Source organism: Mus pahari, chromosome 23, assembly GCF_900095145.1.
Source record: "Mus pahari chromosome 23, PAHARI_EIJ_v1.1, whole genome shotgun sequence".
NCBI classification, from domain to species: domain Eukaryota; kingdom Metazoa; phylum Chordata; class Mammalia; order Rodentia; family Muridae; genus Mus; species Mus pahari.
In genome coordinates this window covers 34,862,678-34,880,752 of record NC_034612.1, presented here as the reverse complement: position 1 = coordinate 34,880,752, position 18,075 = coordinate 34,862,678, and the positions used below count along the sequence as shown (strand labels likewise).

General features: G+C 49.1%; 1 protein-coding gene and 1 pseudogene across 1 annotated transcript in view; one reads left to right on the top strand and one right to left on the bottom strand.

The window, feature by feature from the left end:
• Positions 1–133, top strand: part of LOC110312883 — an 883-nt pseudogene extending 750 nt beyond the window's left edge.
• Positions 1–18,075, bottom strand: part of Trrap (transformation/transcription domain associated protein) — a 94,764-nt gene that overhangs the window by 39,636 nt on the left and 37,053 nt on the right. Inside the window, exons 27-44 of the mRNA XM_029533525.1 lie at positions 17,942–18,038; positions 17,094–17,215; positions 16,709–16,879; positions 15,533–15,601; positions 12,720–12,773; positions 10,935–11,054; positions 9,265–9,384; positions 8,218–8,382; positions 7,953–8,134; positions 6,859–7,057; positions 6,361–6,489; positions 5,847–6,113; positions 4,637–4,843; positions 4,347–4,505; positions 4,120–4,248; positions 2,667–2,777; positions 2,061–2,207; positions 437–650 (exon numbers count right to left, since the gene is read on the bottom strand). Coding sequence (XP_029389385.1) covers positions 437–650; positions 2,061–2,207; positions 2,667–2,777; positions 4,120–4,248; positions 4,347–4,505; positions 4,637–4,843; positions 5,847–6,113; positions 6,361–6,489; positions 6,859–7,057; positions 7,953–8,134; positions 8,218–8,382; positions 9,265–9,384; positions 10,935–11,054; positions 12,720–12,773; positions 15,533–15,601; positions 16,709–16,879; positions 17,094–17,215; positions 17,942–18,038 — 2,662 coding nt within the window. The remainder of the gene's footprint in view (positions 1–436; positions 651–2,060; positions 2,208–2,666; positions 2,778–4,119; positions 4,249–4,346; positions 4,506–4,636; positions 4,844–5,846; positions 6,114–6,360; positions 6,490–6,858; positions 7,058–7,952; positions 8,135–8,217; positions 8,383–9,264; positions 9,385–10,934; positions 11,055–12,719; positions 12,774–15,532; positions 15,602–16,708; positions 16,880–17,093; positions 17,216–17,941; positions 18,039–18,075) is intronic.

The following is an 18,075-nucleotide window of genomic DNA, read 5'->3' as shown; positions in this document are numbered from 1 at the left end:
CNNNNCCCCNGACCTCTGGAAAGAGACTGTCTTCACCAAGTCTCCTTATCAGGAATTCACTGATCATCTTGTGAAAACTCACACCAGAGTCTCTGTTCAGAGGACCCAGGCTCCAGCTGTGGCTACCACATAAGGGTTTTTATACAAGAAAAATAAACGGATTAAGTCTGCTAAATAAATGGAAAAAAAAAAAGAGAGAGAGACGGAGGGGTTGGTTATGGTGGTGTATGTCTTTAATCCAGCACTCAGGAGCCATAGATAGGCAGATGTCTGAGAGTTCATAACTAGCCTGAGTTACATATTGAGACCCTGTCTTAAAAACAAAACAAAGAAATAAGGTTGGGAGGGGACCTTAGTGACACTGTAAGGGGAAAATATAAGTAAGGACTATGGGCTGAGTCCTCTCAAGGAGCAGTCTCTGGCGAAGGTCACTTACTTGGCTCTGTAGGGAAAATGCTCATGAGGCGAGAGAGGAGGCTGTGCACAGCTCGCAGCACCTTGGTGTTCCCACATGTCATGCAGGCTGCAATGCCCCGTTGCAGGGGCTTGAAGCTACTGAGGATGGCCGGAGACTGCAGCACAGTTAGTAAGAAGTTCAGGACTTCCAACCCTGTGCAGATATTCCCATAGTTCACCTGGTTAGGCTGCTCCTGGGAAACAAAAGCAGGCCACTCTCAGGTACAAGAAGTAGAGACACAAATCCAAAGAGTTCTAAAACCAGAGGCCATCAAGTATTTGGAACGCAGCACAGTTATCCAATCATGTGGCCACCATGCACAGTGCGACTTTTATAAGACTGAGCTAACCTCTTTAAAAGGCCACTAAGAGCCGGGCGTGGTGGTGCACGCCTTTAATCCCAGCACTTGGGAGGCAGAGGCAGGCAAATTCTGAGTTTGAAGCCAGTCTGGTCTGCAAAGTGAGTTCCAGGACAGCCAGGGCTATACAGAGAAACCCTGTCTCGAAAAAAACAAACAAAAAAAAAGCCACTAAGACTTTAGTAACCAACCTTAAATATCACTTAAATCACTACAATTTGGACAAAAATGGAAAGGTATTATGATGCAGATGCCTTTCTTGGTTTACTTACTTAAAATACAAAAATCCATACCGAGAGAAATGTTTTTAAATTTGCATCATTTAATCAATGTACCAGACGATTCTATTGTTAAAAATAAAAATGTTTGTAAGAAGCATAGCCACTGCTTCCACAACTTCAGTTTCTGTGGTTTATACACATTATATATAGACTGGAGCAAGGTCAGGTCTCAGAAATTATGAATGGCAGCAATGGTGTTCATGAGGTGAGGTGAGCTGTAACAGCTAGCCAGCTGACAGGAAAACATTGCCTTTTCAAAAGGGCAATGAGGAAATGGGACAACCAGCAAAACTATAAAAATCAGTCCTTTGGTTTGCAGCATGAGCTCCCCTCCCCCAGTTTCCCTCCCCCTCCCCCGCCACCCCAACGTAGTCTTTCAAACCTCTGACAATGGATTAATTCTTTGTTCAAAACAGCAAGTCTCAAACAGCAAGTATCTACACTATGCTTTTTGAAGGCCAAGAGAAAAATCATTCAAACTCCATAAACAACTAGACAGAGGAAACCTGGGATGGCAGTGACAAGAGACCAGGTTTTTGCTGCCACCAGAACCCAAGAACAAAGGTTTTCAGGTAAACAACACACAGAAACAACCAGGAACACCACCAACCGCACATCACCGGCTTGCCCCAGTCTAAGGCAGGGCTTAGTAGGTTACTAAGCTTCTAAGCCCACCGAAAAGAATGCTTTACAAATCCTAACTCACTGTGAAGAGTAATTATATCAGCCAATCATAACAGCTATACCAAGCCAGCTAGGTTAAGGGAAGAAAGAAATGCACTGGAACTATGACAGTCACAGGTGACCTAGTCCAAGCTCTCTGGGCTGACTGAGAACTCCAAGTTTAAAGTCAAGTTTAGCGATCCAGAAGACGGAATGGAAAGGCCACAGAGTGGGCACAGACGTGTGGAGCTTGGGTTTGAGACTCAGGCTCAGACCATCAACCAACAGCCTGCACACCTACCACGGTCATCAGCAGCTTGTCAAACCACTGCAGTTTGAGCTCAGACTTGCACCACATATCTGGCCGTAGAGCGGTCTTGAGAAGATTCACACAGCGGCGAGAGAGCACCTCCCCAGGCGACCCTGCCGTGTTGGTATTGTCGTTCACCTGCAAGAACACCAGCCAGGTGGTCACTGAACACCCACTTACAGGTACAGAAGAACATGGATGCGGTTTCCCAGATGTCCCTGCACACTGCATCTCAGCACTCTGCCTCCCATGCATCCCCCCCCCCCCCCCCGTGGCCAGTCTTCCTTCTCCCTCTGGGTCTCTGCACCTACACTCCCCTGCTGCGGGTATCTGTGGCATCTGAGAACAGGGCCTGCTTCCCAGAGAGGGGTACCTGCACAGAGACCCCACACATGAGACCCCCATGCACTGCAAGGAAACAAGGGCTTTGACAGCCGGGAGGATTCTTTGAAAGTCTTAGCAATTTTCAGTATTCACAAAACATTATTTTGTTTGACAGCTTTAAGGATTTGAAGAACCCACCCCAAATTAAAAAGAAAAATCAATTTTTCTGAGATTCTGCAGGTCACAAGGCAGCTCTGTTATGCATTCTCATACCTGGCAAGCCACTCGAATGAGGAAGTTCACCACAGTGTCCGTGTGCTGCTTGTCAATGGGCTTGGCAAGAAGAGAGTCAGCTCCCGGCAGGGACTGGCTCCTCCCGAACACCTAGGAAAGGCCACAGCAAGCATCGCCTATGGGGACCCATCCTGACCTGAGAGCCGACAAGGGCCACCACCTCCTCGGTTATGGGCATGAACGACTCCAGAGGCGGGGACGCCTGCCTTGTGAAGCACGCAGAGCTGGCAGGGGCACATGACTTAGTGCACAAACTAGCAGTGATGAGTGACAGCTCATGTGATGAGGAGGGAACGTGGCAGGGAAAGATAGGAGTGTCTGAGAAGCCGCCAGTAGCAAGGGAATGGGACAGCCAGGAGGCTGAGTGTAGAGGCCTGGAGCTTCTGCACTGCATGCAAGGCCTGGGTAGGGGACAGTGAAAGGAGACGGGAGCCAACTGCAGGGCTCTGGCAGGACAGACCACTGACTTCAAATGATCAGAACACTCATGAGGTCTGACACAGCCTTCACCCGGCCTCCTCTAACTTAAGGGGGGAAAGAAAGGCTTTTGGTACTCTGCTCTGAGAGGCGTTAGCAGCGGTGACAGGAGCTGCACAAAGTAATCTGGGGTAAAGGTGAAGGATGCTCGGGGAGAAGGGAATGGGAAAGGCAAGAGATGGATCCAGGTTTCCACTTGAAGTCCTGGGCACCTGTAGGAACATCTAAACAGACAGGCCAGCAAGAGTTGGACAAGAATCTTGAAGTGCCAGTGCCCACAAGCCCCGATGCCAGCCAAGAATAGAGCTCAAGGCTCCCAGGGCCGCCATTCTAACCACAAATGAAAAGCCAGTGAGTGCTCAAGATCCTCTAGGAGGCTACACTGCAGAAGTCAGGCAGACTGTCTTTTCAAAAATCAAGAAAGTAGACACATGTTCTCAACCTTTGCATTTTTTGTTTGTTCCCCTTGCTTCTTTCTTTTGCTATGAGTGGGGTCCAGGGCCTTACCCATGCTGGGCAAGCATTCTGTCAGCCATACCTCCAGCCCCTTACTATGGGATTCTAGGAAGATGCTCTATGGCTGAGCTGACCCTAGCTTCTCACTGCAGATTTGAAGCAGGACACACACACACACACACACACACACACACACACACACACACCATCACCAGGTGATATTCTCAGCCCCTTGCTGGCATTGTCTAGGCTGCTCTGCTACACCCCAGTTTCGTCTTTTGGCTTTTTCTATAAATAATTAACAGCCCCCGATGGTACTAAGTCAGTGAAGAGGAATGGCAGGAAATGCAAAGACCTCCAGTGGGTGTTGTACCCTAGAGCTGTTCCCAGCTCCCTTCTCAGTTGCCTCTGGAGCAGCTGGCTCAAGAACACTCAAAATGCATGGACTACATGCAGAGCCCCAGGAGAGCAGGAACACACAGGAAACACAAGTCCTTACTGCGCTGATGGCTCCGGTGGCTGCCCTGAAGCGTTTCACCTCCTGCGCAGAGTCTACAGACAGGCCTCTCTTAATGGACACTGAGTTGACGCCCTCTCCACCGGAATTTGGGTCCATGTCAGAATCCGGCTTGAAAAACACAAAGACACAGCATGTTTTATTGAGTGATTCCCAGGAGAAGTGTACGGAGCCCAAGGAGAGATGACAGCAAAGGCTGGCAGTCCTACTTGCTGGTCCTTGATCCTCTGCAGTTCCCACTTGATGACAACCTCGGAGAGGTCCACAGCCAGCCTCCTCTGCTCAATGGTGACACTGGGTGTGAAGCCCAGCCTCTGCATGGCACTGACCATGTGCTGTACCAAGTGGTGCCGCACCGGGTAGTACACCTGCAAACACAGGGAACAACATCACATCAGCATTTACTAAAAGGTGAGGGGCCACCCTTGATATAGAAGAGTAGGTGCTTGAAGACAGCACCTGAGGCTGTACCACACACATCTGCTGTCGAATACCATACCTTAAAGTGCTGCACTATGAGGTGAAGAATATGCACCAGCTGTGGGACCGTGTGCCCCTCCTCCACAATGATCTTCCTAGTCCAGTGTGTCAGCATCTGGTGTCCATCCTCCATGCGGGCTGGCACTGCTGGGGTCAAAATGGCCATTGCCTGTCTCACAATTGCTCGGGCTTCCATTGCGTGAGCCTTGAGAAGACTGTGGAAAACCTAGAAGAGAAATGCCAGTTTGCAGGGGAATCTGATGTCCTCTTCTTTTCCCTGCATATACTGCACACATAGCATGCGTACACACATACCACACACCTTATACATACATATATCATGCAAACCAAACTCTCTCCCTCTCCCTCTCCCTCTATACAGATTTTTAAAGCTGTTTGACAGGAAGGTCAGAATTAGAAGCCCAAAAGTTGATGGAGCAATCAAGGTACCACACAAGACTGTGAACCTGGGTTTAACCCCTAGAACCGACATAATGATATCAACTCTGGCACCTGTGCTGTGGCATGTGAGCGTCCTGACGGACATCTCCCTTTCCCTCTCCCTGACACACACAGAAACAAAGAGTAAAATAAACAATTCACAAGAACTAGAAAGCCGAATGCACTTTGAGGGGAATGAGACCAAGGCTGTTAACGGAGCATGGTGCAGAGCAGCAGCTTGGCTGGATCCCCACAGTTGAGTGTTCACACTACCGAGCTTGTAACACCCTCTTGGGTTTCCAGTGTTAAACACACACTAAGAGGGACTTTACTTTCAGTGTGATAAACATGCTAACAAGAATGCTCCCTCCATTATAAACACACTGGCAACGCTCAGCAGACCATCCTAAATCCTTGTACAACTACTTTCTTCTCTCAAACCTAAATTCTGTCCCTGTCCAAAACTGGTTTCCGCTTCAGGGACTGAAGCAGGGGGATCACTGCAAGTTCAGGGACAGCTTGGGCTAGAGTCAGAACCTAGCTCATGAGCTCCCTGATTAACCTCCTGAGTCCTGTCACCCTCGATCACTTCTCTACAACTCTGACCACTCGTCAGGAGGACCCAGCAGCGGTTATTTCTTAAGATCTGTAAGCAGGCAAGGGCCCTCACGCTGCTTCTGGTGGCTTTGAGGAAAGATGGAAAGGAGTGGATGAGGCTGTCCAGAGAGCCACGAGTGCCCTTGGAGGGCCAGGTGAGAGCACTGGAGGGAGGCCTAGCAGGCATCTACCTGCAGGACGATTTTCTTATGGATGGCAAATTTGGCGATGATGTGCGCCAGCAGCAGGTGCCCGCTGTATTTGCAAGCAGGATCCACGCAAGCCTTGGAGAGCAGACAGGGCCACGCGAAGGTCATCAGACGGCGCAGCTTGCTATTGCGGTTCTTGTTGTTGTCATGGATGTGGTGGGGGGCATGCTCCACCAGCAGCGTGGCATACTGCAGCAGGTAGATCCGCAGGGAGTCCAGCATGTCAGCTTGCTTCTCGGGGTCCAGGACCTGACGGGAAGGAGGCTCTCACTTTGGATTTTTATCCTAAGTCTGATCCTTAAAGACACTTGCCGCCAAGGCTCACACTCTGGGTTCAATTGCCATAAACTATATGGTAGAAGGGGAGAGCTCCCTCAAGTTGTCCTCTGACAGACACACACATGGGATGGGGGAGCCCCAAGGAAAATACTATTCCCATAAACCCCTAGCACGGGCACACACATCACACATCTGAAAGGACTCGTGGGGACCCCACCTTGGTTATAAACACACTGGTGATGCTCTCGGGGTTGTCTCCTTCTGGATTAGGAGGTCCTAACAGCTGCTCTCCTTCCCCCTTCTCAAAGCTGTACAAGAAAGCAGGATTCAAGATGTGCTGCAGAACCTGGGGAAAGATCACACATAAACAGAACAGAGCTGTGCATGAATGAACGAACGAACGAATGAACAAACGAACAAACAGACACATAAACACTGTTTGGGGGGTTGGGAGGTAAGGCAGAAGCACAAGGCCTGCAGTACCCAGGTCAGACCTAACCAAGAGAGCAACGACTCATCCTGACTTCCTACCAAACGGCAACTGCCAGTGGCAGCTAGTGGAAGCCTCGGGAAGAGAAGGCTCTCTCTCCTCCATTCTGACAGCTGGGCCTACCACATAAGCATCTGGAGAGACGGAGCTCACTAGGAATACCGCCCGTGTCCCCGAGGAAGCGGACCCAACACCCGCTGTCACTGCCTGGTACCAACGACTCACCTTTGCTTTCAGCTCATCTCCAAAGTTGGGGTCATTAAACTCTACAAATCGGAAAAAGAGTGCCCGCTTTTGAGCGATGCTGTAATTTTTGGGGACCTCTTCTTCCATATACTCCTTCAAGAAGGTCATGTTGCACAGGAAGCGACCAGTGAAGGCTCGGAGCAGCTGGAACAGCAGCTCTATGTCGCCATAGTTCCTTCTGAAGAACCAGGACAAGGAAGAGGTTAATGTGAGGCCAATTCTCTAACTACACAGAATCCAGATTTGTGCCTTTCTTTTTCCATGTCTCATTGTGTGTCATACATGTGCATAGCATAGTTCTGCATGTGTGTGGGATCACCTCAGACTGCTCTTCCACTCTATTAATGGAGGCAGTTTCTCTCAGTCAAACCCAGAACTCACTGATAAGGGACAGTCTTGTTAACCAGCTTGCCCTAGGGACCCCTATCTTTGCCTTCAAAGTCTGGAAATATAGGCAGAATGCCACACTCACCTGCCATTTCTGTGGGTTTCTGGGGACCCTAACTCAGGTCCTCACAGGTGCAAAGCACTGAATCACTTCCTCACTCACATCTTAAAGATGTCAGTTACCATCTGTACTGGCTGGTTTTATGTGTCAACTTGACACAAGCTGGAGTTATCACAGAGAAAGGAGTTTTAGTTGAGGAAATGCCTCCATGAGATCCAGCTGTGGGGCATTTTCTCAATTAGTGATCAAGGAGGGAGGGCCCCTTGTGGGTGCCATCTCTGAGCTGGTAGTCTTGGTTCTATAAGAGAGCAGGCTGAGCAAGCCAGGGGAAGCAAGCCAGTAAAGAACATCTCTCCATGGCCTCTGTGCATCAGCTCCTGCTTCCTGACCTGCTTGAATTCGTCCTGACTTCCCTGGTGATGAACAGCAATGTGGATGTGTAAGCCAAATAAACCCTTTCCTCCCCAACTTGCTTCTTGGACATGATGTTTTGTCCAGGAATAGAAACCCTAACTTAGACACCATCCAACCGCTATACAAATATCCAAGGACCCGCAGACCAGGCACATCGGGGCAAGTCCACACCACAGTCTAGGTTTTGGACAGAGGAGGCGAAGGTACCCACTTGCAATAGTTCAGCAGACAGAAGGCCAGAAGCTTGGGCTCCTTCCAGTTGGTGGCAGCCATGTTCTCTTTGCGGTGTCTTTCTTGAAAGGTCTCGCTCACCCACACTCGCCTCAACTGGCTCACCAGAGAGTGCTGACTGGCCAGCCAGGCATCATCATTTTTAACTATGATGCTTATGATCTGTAGGGAAAGAAGCAAGCATCAGGGACCTGCAGCTCAGCCTGATCAAAGGGGCTTTGGGTTCAGTGAAGATGTGTGGCTACCTTGATGGCCTGGAACTGGAGGTCCAGGCGCATGTTACTGGTACTGGGCGAGCCGGGGCGGACTGCTGTCTGTGCGCCACCAGGCAGCAGCAGAGTGATGAACCTGTTGGGGTTTGCTGCCAACACATCCCTCAGAGGTCTGGCATCTTTGTGTTTTAAGAAACTCTGAAAGCAAAGGAATAAGGAAAGCTGCTTGGATCAGATCAAACTCACCACAGTGGGGTGACACACTTTCTCAAGTTCTGGCCATCTCCTCACAAAGGCAAACAAGACCAAAAAAAATAAAAACAGAACAGCAAGCAACTCTCTGGACAAGCTGTTGCTGGGTGGGAATGGTGGACTCAACTAGAATCTCAGAACTCAAGAGAAAGAGAGCAGCCTATCTCAGACCAGCCAGGGCCACAGAGAGCTCCACCTCAAAAAAGTTAAAAAATAAAGATGCTAGGTAGGAGAGATGGCTCAGCGGCTAAAAGCACTGATGCTCTTCCAGAGGTCCTGAGTTTAAATCCCAGCACACACAAGGGTGGCTCACTCCCACCTAAAACTGTAGCCTCAAATATCCAAGGGCCTCATTTAAGTGTTCAGACATGCATGCAGACAAAGCTCCCATATTCATAAGATACATACAGAAATAAATCAAGACCAGCAAGTCAGCTCAGTGGCTAAAGATGCGTCAGCCAGCGAGCCTGATTGCTGGGACCCATGTAGCGAATGGAAAGCCGTCTTCTGACCTCTATGTGTGCACTGTAGCACGTGTACACCACACATAAACAAGCATAGTACAAGAACATGTTTCCCAATGGTAATCCTATTTTTTGGCTTGTGAATAATCCTAACTATATTGATCTGTTAAAACCAACAAAATCCTCCCAGCTAACTCCTAAGCTGTAGCTTTGTAGACATGCTCAAACAGCAACGTTGCTGACATGCAGAGCTCGGAGAAGCAGGAGCCAGGGCACTCTGTGGGGAAGCTTGGGTTTGCTAGAGGCTGAGCACACTGGCTGCCAGCACTCAGCAGGCACCAACCGCAGTGGCGCAGCTTCCTACCATGAACATCCGGCTCCACTGGGGGTCATTCAGCGTCGCTTCCATCATGAACAGCTCCACTGTCTGCGAGGGATGCCGCGTCAGGAACTTGATAAGTGGCTCTCTGAATGGACTGCCCGCCTACAAAACATGGGGCAGAGGTGCAACCCACACCATCGTCCTCCAAAGCCTTCCGACTCTCACGGTGTAAGGACCGACCCGCCTCAGACTATACCATAAGCAAGTCTCAGCATCAATATTCTCACACTGTCACAAAGTTATCTTAAAAAAACGGAACCAGGCACAGCGGACACTCCTGTAGTCCCAGCACGTGGGGATTATGTGCAGAGGGTGGCTGCACGTTTAAGACCAGCCTGAGATACCTAGAAGATCTGCAAGTTGTTCTCCGACCTTCACCTGTGCATTGTAGCATATGTGCACCCATGCGACACACACCCAGGCATGGAAAAGAGAATATGCTTTGCAATAATTTTGTTTCACTTTTTAAAAAAAGACCCCATGTTGACCACAATGCCAGTCGGATGGCACTCTCAGCCTTAAAAGGTTCTCTTTATAATTAATAACTGTGGATGCGGATGGAGTTAGGTTGCTCAAGGTGCTGAGAATAAGAGAGGGGAATCCTAAACAGGACATTTTCTCCACCCCCCACCCCAAGGCTTAGAGAAGACCATGAAAGAAGGAACAAGAAAAAAAAAAGCCATTAAAAGGGGAGATGGATGCGGCAGAGCCAACGTGGTGGTGATCTTACAGTGGCCAGCTGAGGCTGCCTGTACAGAACCTGTTCAAGACTGGCAGGCAACAGCCAGTCCTGGATGGGGTGTAGCTCACGGGACCCCAGCCCTCTCCGCAGGACTATTAGCTTCTGATGGGTCCTAGGAGAGATGTTTGCCTTTGTCTGCATGTCTGATATGACTGGTGAGCCTCCCAGGTGCCCCTGGGTCATCATATGCCCATGGTCATCACAGAACAACACAGAGAGAAAAAAGGGACACACAGAAAAGGACTGCGGGGGTGAGGGGGAATGAGAGAAAAGGACTGCGGGGGTGAGGGGGAATGGGAGAAAAGGACTGCGGGGGTGAGGGGGAATGGGAGAAAAGGACTGCGGGGGTGAGGGGGAATGGGAGAAAAGGACTGCGGGGGTGAGGGGGAGTGGGAGAAAAGGACTGTGTGGATAGGGGGGATGGGAGTGGAGCAGAAGGGAGATAGAAAGGGTACTTGGTGAAATTAATCATAACACACTACACATGTATTATATTGTCATATTACAAATTTAATTGATTTTTAGAAACAAAGATAATTAAACTAAAGAAAAACTAACCAGTTAGATAAAACATAGTTTTCAACAACATAGTCATTGGTGTGTTTGCCCATGCTCTGGTGGATATATTCCCAAGGTCACACAGAAAGTTGTTAATGAGTTTAGGAAGATGGCCCTGGTCAAACTCAGCAGGTCACAACACGCAACCAAATATCCATGAAAATGGAAGGGGACAGGACGGAGCACATACGATCAGAATGTACTGTATAGGTGCATGAAATTCTCAAGTGAGCACATTTTAAAATAACAAAATAAAAATATTTCAAGCAATAGAAGGAAGACAAATCAAAATGAACCCTCAGTTTGGCTGCACCATAAGGCAAATCAGAGTCACCCCTCGGCCTGGCCCTACCTCAATCAGCATGGCGCGCTCTGTCTTCATCACAACCTCCAGCAAAGGCTTGACCAGTGTTTGAGGAGCAGCTGGGATCAGATGGAAAAGGTTTATAATTGCCGAGCAAATCTTCATTTCCTAATAAGGAAAACCAGAAGCCATACACAGGTCGATTAGTTTTGTGAATGGGGGAGAGCAATCACTACAGACTCTGCTACCGTCTAGCTACATTCACAAGGCTGGCCACCGAAGCAGAGTTGACACGGAAAAGCCACAACTTACCGGACTTACATCACAGTCCTGTTTTGTCCTGAGGCAACTCACTGCCCTAGCCCTTCCATTTCTGTCTCTGTGGACAGGGTTCAGTGTGCCTGGTGTGTTTGTTGTGCCTGTTTTCAGGACCCTGACCCTGTGTCATGTCAGTCACCTATACTAGCCCTCCTCGTGGACCATCAGTCACCCCTGAGGTAACAGCGCGCTCACACTACATCATGTCAAGTTCTAAGACACCAAGTTCTGAGAGCACAGAATCTTTCTGTCCTCAAAACCCAGTCAAGGAAGGTCCTCAGCTCAGATACCAGTGTGAGTAGTGTCTGGGAGTGGTGGTTTAAGAATTCCTCAGCCAGGCGCTGCGCGGGGTCCTCTGTGTGTGCACACTGTACTGTGTGCAGCCACTCGGCGCTGGGCTGCTCCAAGGGTCGTCTCTACACACCACTCTATGGTCAGTCTGTCTTCTACTATTAAGGAAAGCTCTCTCGCTGGCTGCTAGGAGGTAAGACACCGGAGGTGCCACCCTGCACTAGGTGTGAAGTGTGTCTGTGGCTCTTGTGGGTAAAACGGGGATGAAGGACACTGCCCAGCAGGAGCCTGATCCCAGGATGAGACGGCGTGCATACCGCTCAGTATCACCTCACTCCACTTCACATTCAAGTTTTAAAGAGAGCACATTCTCTCTAAAGTTACATCTTTAAAAAAAATGGCATGTACACTCTGCATTTGTTCTCAAAGCAGAAATCCTGAAAAGTTCTCCTTTGCTTCCTGTAAGAGTGCCGGAAGGTGTTACCATCCCCATTCTGCAGAGTGAGATTTCGGCTAGGCTGTCCAAAGACAGTGAGTGCTATAACTATATCAGTGTGTGAGGACATTCATGAGGGCAAGCGTGTGCGTTTGTGTCTCGTGTGTGTGTGTGTGTGTGTGTGTGTGTGTGTGTGTGTGTGTGTGTATCTGGCAGACAGGCTCTAGCTAGTTTGAGGGAACTGTCAGTGTGATAGACAGTCACTCCCAACTTGTAGCAGGCATGCTCTCGTGTGTGTGCGCGGACTTTCTTCTCTGGAGGCTTGCGCTAGTCATGAATGCCAGGACAGGAGAGTCAGTTCAGTCTCAGCCAGCACTGAGAGACTGTGGTTCTGACACACAGAAAACACAAGAACTGGGCTCTGGCTTAGACGCCCTGAGAAGAACATGCTTGGCACCGGACAGTTCACAGCAATGGCACTACGACAGCTCCGCCACACACAAGACAGTACAAGTCACCGCACTCAAGGGCACAGGGCACTCCGTCCACTACAGGATCACAACACAGCTAACGAGGTCACGGCAGAACCAGATGCGACAACAACCCCCGCCTGCAGCTGCACTGCGGTTACGGTTCTCACCTCTACCCCTTCCATGGCAGGCTGAACCAAAACAAAAGTCACAGCATGAAAAACGGGCAACCGAACGGTAAGGAAAAAAGAAAAAGCAAAACTCAAAGGTGTTCTTCACATTGCAAGTCATAGCTGACTTAGATAAGGTTGCTCTCACCTCAAACTGACAGAATGGAGACAGGGAGCACCTCCCGCACTCTGAAAGGCTCTCCTGAGGATGGGGAGGAAAATCATCTTTTTCTATTGATGTCATTGACAGAAACTTCCCACATACTCAAACACAGGCAGGGTTACTGGGGTTAACGAGACAGTACAGGCACGATAATCAGAAAGCACACAGTAGTTAAGACACTCTGCAGCAGAAAGCACGCCTTCCACCCTTGCATGTCAACAGCCCTCGTACGGGGTCTAGTAGACTGAGTTTCTTTCCTGAGTCAAATGTTTAAAAAAAAAAAAAAAAAATCACAGTTTCAGAGTCTTTTGTGCACAGAGATAAATGGTAAGACTTGGTTGTATGAGAACACACTTTAAAAAGACAACTTCTCAGAGTGAGTAATTCAAGTGTTGAAATGGATTTAAAGTAAGGACAAAATTCTTTCCGAGCTGGTCAGGAGAGAACTAGATGGTACAGCTTCATTCACTAGGCATGTGACCCCCTAACCTATAAAGAACACTTGGCTGTGAGTTCAACAACCCCTACCCTAGTTAGCATTGAACTGTCAACCTGAGACAGCCTAGTGTCTCAATCGGGGTCTACACACATGTGTCTATCCTGTGGGCATACATCTTGGGAGCTGCTTTGACAGGAGGGCCTAGCCCACTGTGGGCGGTACCATTTCTAGGCTGTATAAGATAGCTAGGTGAACATGAGCCTGGGAGTGAGGCAGCAATCAACAATCAGTGTTCTTCCATGGTTTTGGCCTCAAGTCCCTGCTGTGACTCCTCTCAGTGATGGTCTGTAACCTATAAACTGTAACCTATAACCTATAAACCTATAGCCTTTTCTTCCGCACCCTGCTTCTGGTTGGAGAATTTTATCACAGCAACACTAGAGAATACAAGAATGCCCCCAGAGGTGGGTACGCTGTAGAGTCAAGTACTCTCTGTAAAATCAGCGTCATGCACTTGTGTACAGGTAATATATACATGGTTCTGTATAAGCTCAGTGCCAAAAGGAGAAGGTCACCCAGACATGGAACCTTCCCAAAGCTCAATTCCCAGAAAAATCAAATTACAAAAGAGCTTTCAATCAACTACTTAATATGTATTCAAATATGGGGTCTTAAAGAGCTGAGCAGCAGCCTGGCCTGGGGGGAAAAGGACAAAGCCATGGCCACCACTCTGCTATGACACTCAGAGCTTCAGACTCAGCCTGTTCTGCCATGCTGTTCACATGGGGTACTCACTGCACAAGGAGACTGTCCCATGCTGAGGACCCTGCCTCTCAACCCACTCCAATTCACATTCTACAAACGCTCACACTGTGGTTTTCATTTAACAGAAGCCACTCATTTACGCACTTGGACTTCTGGCTTCTGTTCTTAGTCATTCATTTACTGGATACAGGCACATGCCAGGGGACATTGGGGAGGCCAGAAGACAACTTTCAAGGCCTTAGTTCTTCCACTACATAGGCGCCAGGGACTGAATTCAGGTTGTCAGGTTTCCATCTCGTGGCCACCTGACTTTCTGAGAGTTCATTTAAAGGTTTATTCTAGAACTGCCTGTGTTTTAAAGGTCTACTTGTGTTTTTAACGTCCGTGTGGGCATCTAAGCCATGAGATGGGAGCACAAGCAAAGGTCTGGCTGTGCCGCCACGCCACACCACACCACACCCATGGGGCTCAGGCTCCATCAGCGCTCTCTGAGCTGCTCTCCCATGACTTCATGTGATCTTTAATATACAAGTAAGAAACTTTCCAATGGGCCTTACAGTGAAGAGGTTTAAACTCTGGCTGGCATCTGCTTAGCAGGCCTTTTAGAAGCAGCAGAAACAAGACACAAAACAAAGCACCCTGAGTACAGGATGTCCAAAGCAAGTGATGTAGGAAAGTATAAAGATAAGAAAATCCAAGTTAGAATGAGATAAAACATCTAACAAGGTGGTGAGGGGGACAAGAGCCAGGCCGGGCCGGGCGGGCAGGGCTTGCTCCTGAGTGGGACGCCACTACGAAACATCCTACCAGGTTAGCAAACCTCTAGAAAATACTGTCAAAATTAGCATGTAAGATTTTAGAGTCAAAGTAGCAAAAAGCCTGCACATTTTAAAGAGACAAGAGGCTCTGAGCACAGACATCAGACTCCTTAGTTATATTAGCTTCGCCTAAAACTGTAAAGTTGCTGTGTGTGCCAGTGATTTAATTTTTTAAAATTTTTATTTACTTTATGCATGAGCACACTGTAGCTATCTTCAGACACACCACAAGAGGGCATTGGATCCCATTACAGATGGCTGTTAGCCATCATGTGGTTGCTGGGATTTGAACTCAGGACCTCTGGAAGAGCAGACAGTGCTCTTAACTGCTCCAGCCCCAGTCAATTAATTTTTAATGAACAACTGATGTGCGAGTAGATTTCCTTAAAAAGACCCACACTAGTATTATGGGACGCTTTAATCAGTCCCAAAGCTTTCTTGATCTTCCTGGGCAATCATAATTAGTTAGACACAAGGAGGCAATTACCAACCAGAGTGAAGGAAAGCAATGGGAAGGAAAGCTGTGGGACAGAGGGGGCGCCGCCATGTAAGGAAGAGCACAGAAGACGAGGACAACGGAACACACTGCATACTTCTGAAACGCTAGCAACAGAAAAGTCGATACAGTGAGCAGCAGGAGCATGTGAGGACCACAAGAACCATCGAGCCCAGCCTGCAGGCGAGCCTCTGCTCCTGGCCTGCATCAGGTAACCGCCAACACCGGCTGTGCAGGGCAGCGTGGTGGCCACCCTCCCAGAAACAAGCCAGCCACTCACGTTTCCGTCACTCCTCTGGCCCCCTTTGTGGGTGATGACCACCACTTCCATCCACTTGCGCAGATGTTGCTGTTGAAAAGAGAGGGGAAAAAAAAAAATCAACACATCCTCAGACACGGCGTCATGAGATACCGCCCTGCAGCAGAAATGAAATCTGCAGCCATTTCATTTCCCTGTTCTTGACAGGACCACAGAGCTCCCATCACAGTAACGCAGTCTAATCGTCCAGCAAGGAGTGAGAGGTGTGGGTCGTGCTTCAGCCGGAGACATGGAGGTTGATTTTTAATCAGCGCCTGCGGTGTGAGGCACTGGAGTTCCTGGCCCAGCACTTTCCTTTCCTTACCACCACTGTTCTCTGGGTACTGGGGCAGACTTGGGTGGGCGCGGAGGTGAACAGCAACTCTGTCAGGGTCAGAAGCTCCTGGCCCAGACGGGGGAAACCAGGGTGAATCACGGGTGCATGCTATGCCTGAGACTACTTATGAGAAGTGGCGGATGGGTGAACAACTCTGGCAGAGACTGAGATGCCTAAGAAGGGACTAGGAGGAGAAGGGCCCAGTGTGCTCTAGGAAGAAGAGTGCCAAGGGCTCGAGTGCCAAGGGCTCTGGCAGCTACTGTGGCTGGAGGGGAACCCAGGGGAGCGGGCTGACAAAACACACACTGATGCCTTCTAATCAGAGGCTGGGCAGTCGGCTCCATGTGGGCATCTGCGACTGAAGAGCCACGCACCCCAGTACCATGCAGACGCCTCTGAGCAAGCACAGGAAATGATGTTTGCTGATAAGCAAACCATGTACACAACGGATGCTGCATTCCTTTGAAAAACCACTCATATGTCCCGTGATACACACGTAACACCTGCATGCACACACAGGCTGCCTTCGGGAAGGGGGCCAGGGATGGGGAGGAAACTCAGTACTTTTACACCTTTTGAATGTTCTTTTTGTTTTATTTTTTGAGACAGGGTCACTGGGTAGCTCTGGCTGGCCTGAAACTCTCTGTGTAAGCCAGCCTGGCTCAAGCTCAAAGCAGTCGACCTGTCTCTGTCTCCCAAGAGGGGACTGTACCAACATACCCACCCATCTTTTGAATTTAGCAGTATGAATGTTGTTTACGTCAATAAGCCGTCTCATCTGTCCAGTGCACTGTGGAGTAAGTTTAACCCACTTAGCTTACCATCATCTGGTCACAAAACTTATCATTGAAGGAATTTGGGAAGAGGCGAGTAACGGAGGTGAGCCGGTTCACTACATTCAGGGTCAAGCTCCGGTAGTCTCCCAGCATCATCAGCAAGGGCCGCATGTGCGTATGAATCTGATCTACTTCTATGGTGGCACCTTCCAAAAACTAGTAAGAAAGGTAAGTCACACAGAGAAACAGGCGGCAGGGCAACAGAATGAAACTCACAATCAACTCCTGTGACAACTCGCCCTTGGGAAAGGGCACATTAACTTCAGGTCCCAGAGAGTGTTGGTGGGACTGGAGCTCCCGACTCAGTGTGACAAGGGCAGAGGGGCCTCGCTCCATGTGTGCTGGCCAGACACGAGGCTCCCGAGCTCACCTTCCTCATGCAGGCCTCCCCAGCCTCCTGCAGCTCACTGTTGGTAGAGTTGAGGGCTTTGAAGAGAGCAGCAATGATTTTCTCCCTGGACTGAGGCAGGTAATTGCAGGCAGCGAGAGCATCTTTGGAGAGAAAAATACAGACAGTTTCTATTATTCACCCGAGAAACCCCTCAATAATATTCCTCTCTAAATGATCCTACCAATCTCAAACCACTAACCCTCCCTCCTGTTAGCTGCCTCAAGGAAGATAAGAGCTGGGCTTGGTGGCACACACCTTTAACCTCAGCCCTCAGAAGGCCAAGGCACTCAGATCTCTAAGTTCAAGGCCAGCCTGGTCTACAGAGTGAGTTCCAGGACAGCCAGAGCTACACAGCAAAACTATGTTTCAAAAAGCCAAAAAAAAAAAAAGAAGGAAGGAAGGAAGGAAGGAAGGAAGGAAGGAAGGAAGGAAGGAAGGAAGGGAGGAAGGGAGGGAGGAAGGGAGGGAGTGAAGGAAGGAAGGAGAAAAGGTAGGCTAGGTCTGATGGGAACAGCTCTATGCGGTGAGTACAACAGGTCTCAAACCAGAAATCCAATTCAAGAGTCACAGAACAGTGTTCACTGGAGAATAAAATCCCATTTGTTAAAGACAAACTACATAAACCCTAACAATGACAGTTCAACTTGACATCCAACACAGCTTCTGAGTCTATGTTTAAAAGACCACAGAAAACTAGGCATTTAGTCTATGATGAGGCCCACCACCCCCTCTGCATGACCATCCTATGCCCCACAGGCCAACTCACACTGCACACACTGCGTGACCACTCCATGCCCCACAGGCTGACTCCTACTGCACGCACTTACTTAATGCTGCGATCCGTAAGGGCACAAGCGATGGGAGGCTTTTATAACAGGGTAGCTTGGTCAGAGCAGAATCCTCAGCCTCACACAAATTCAGCAGCTGGCAGAGGGGAAAAAAAGCAAATTTTGGTTTATTC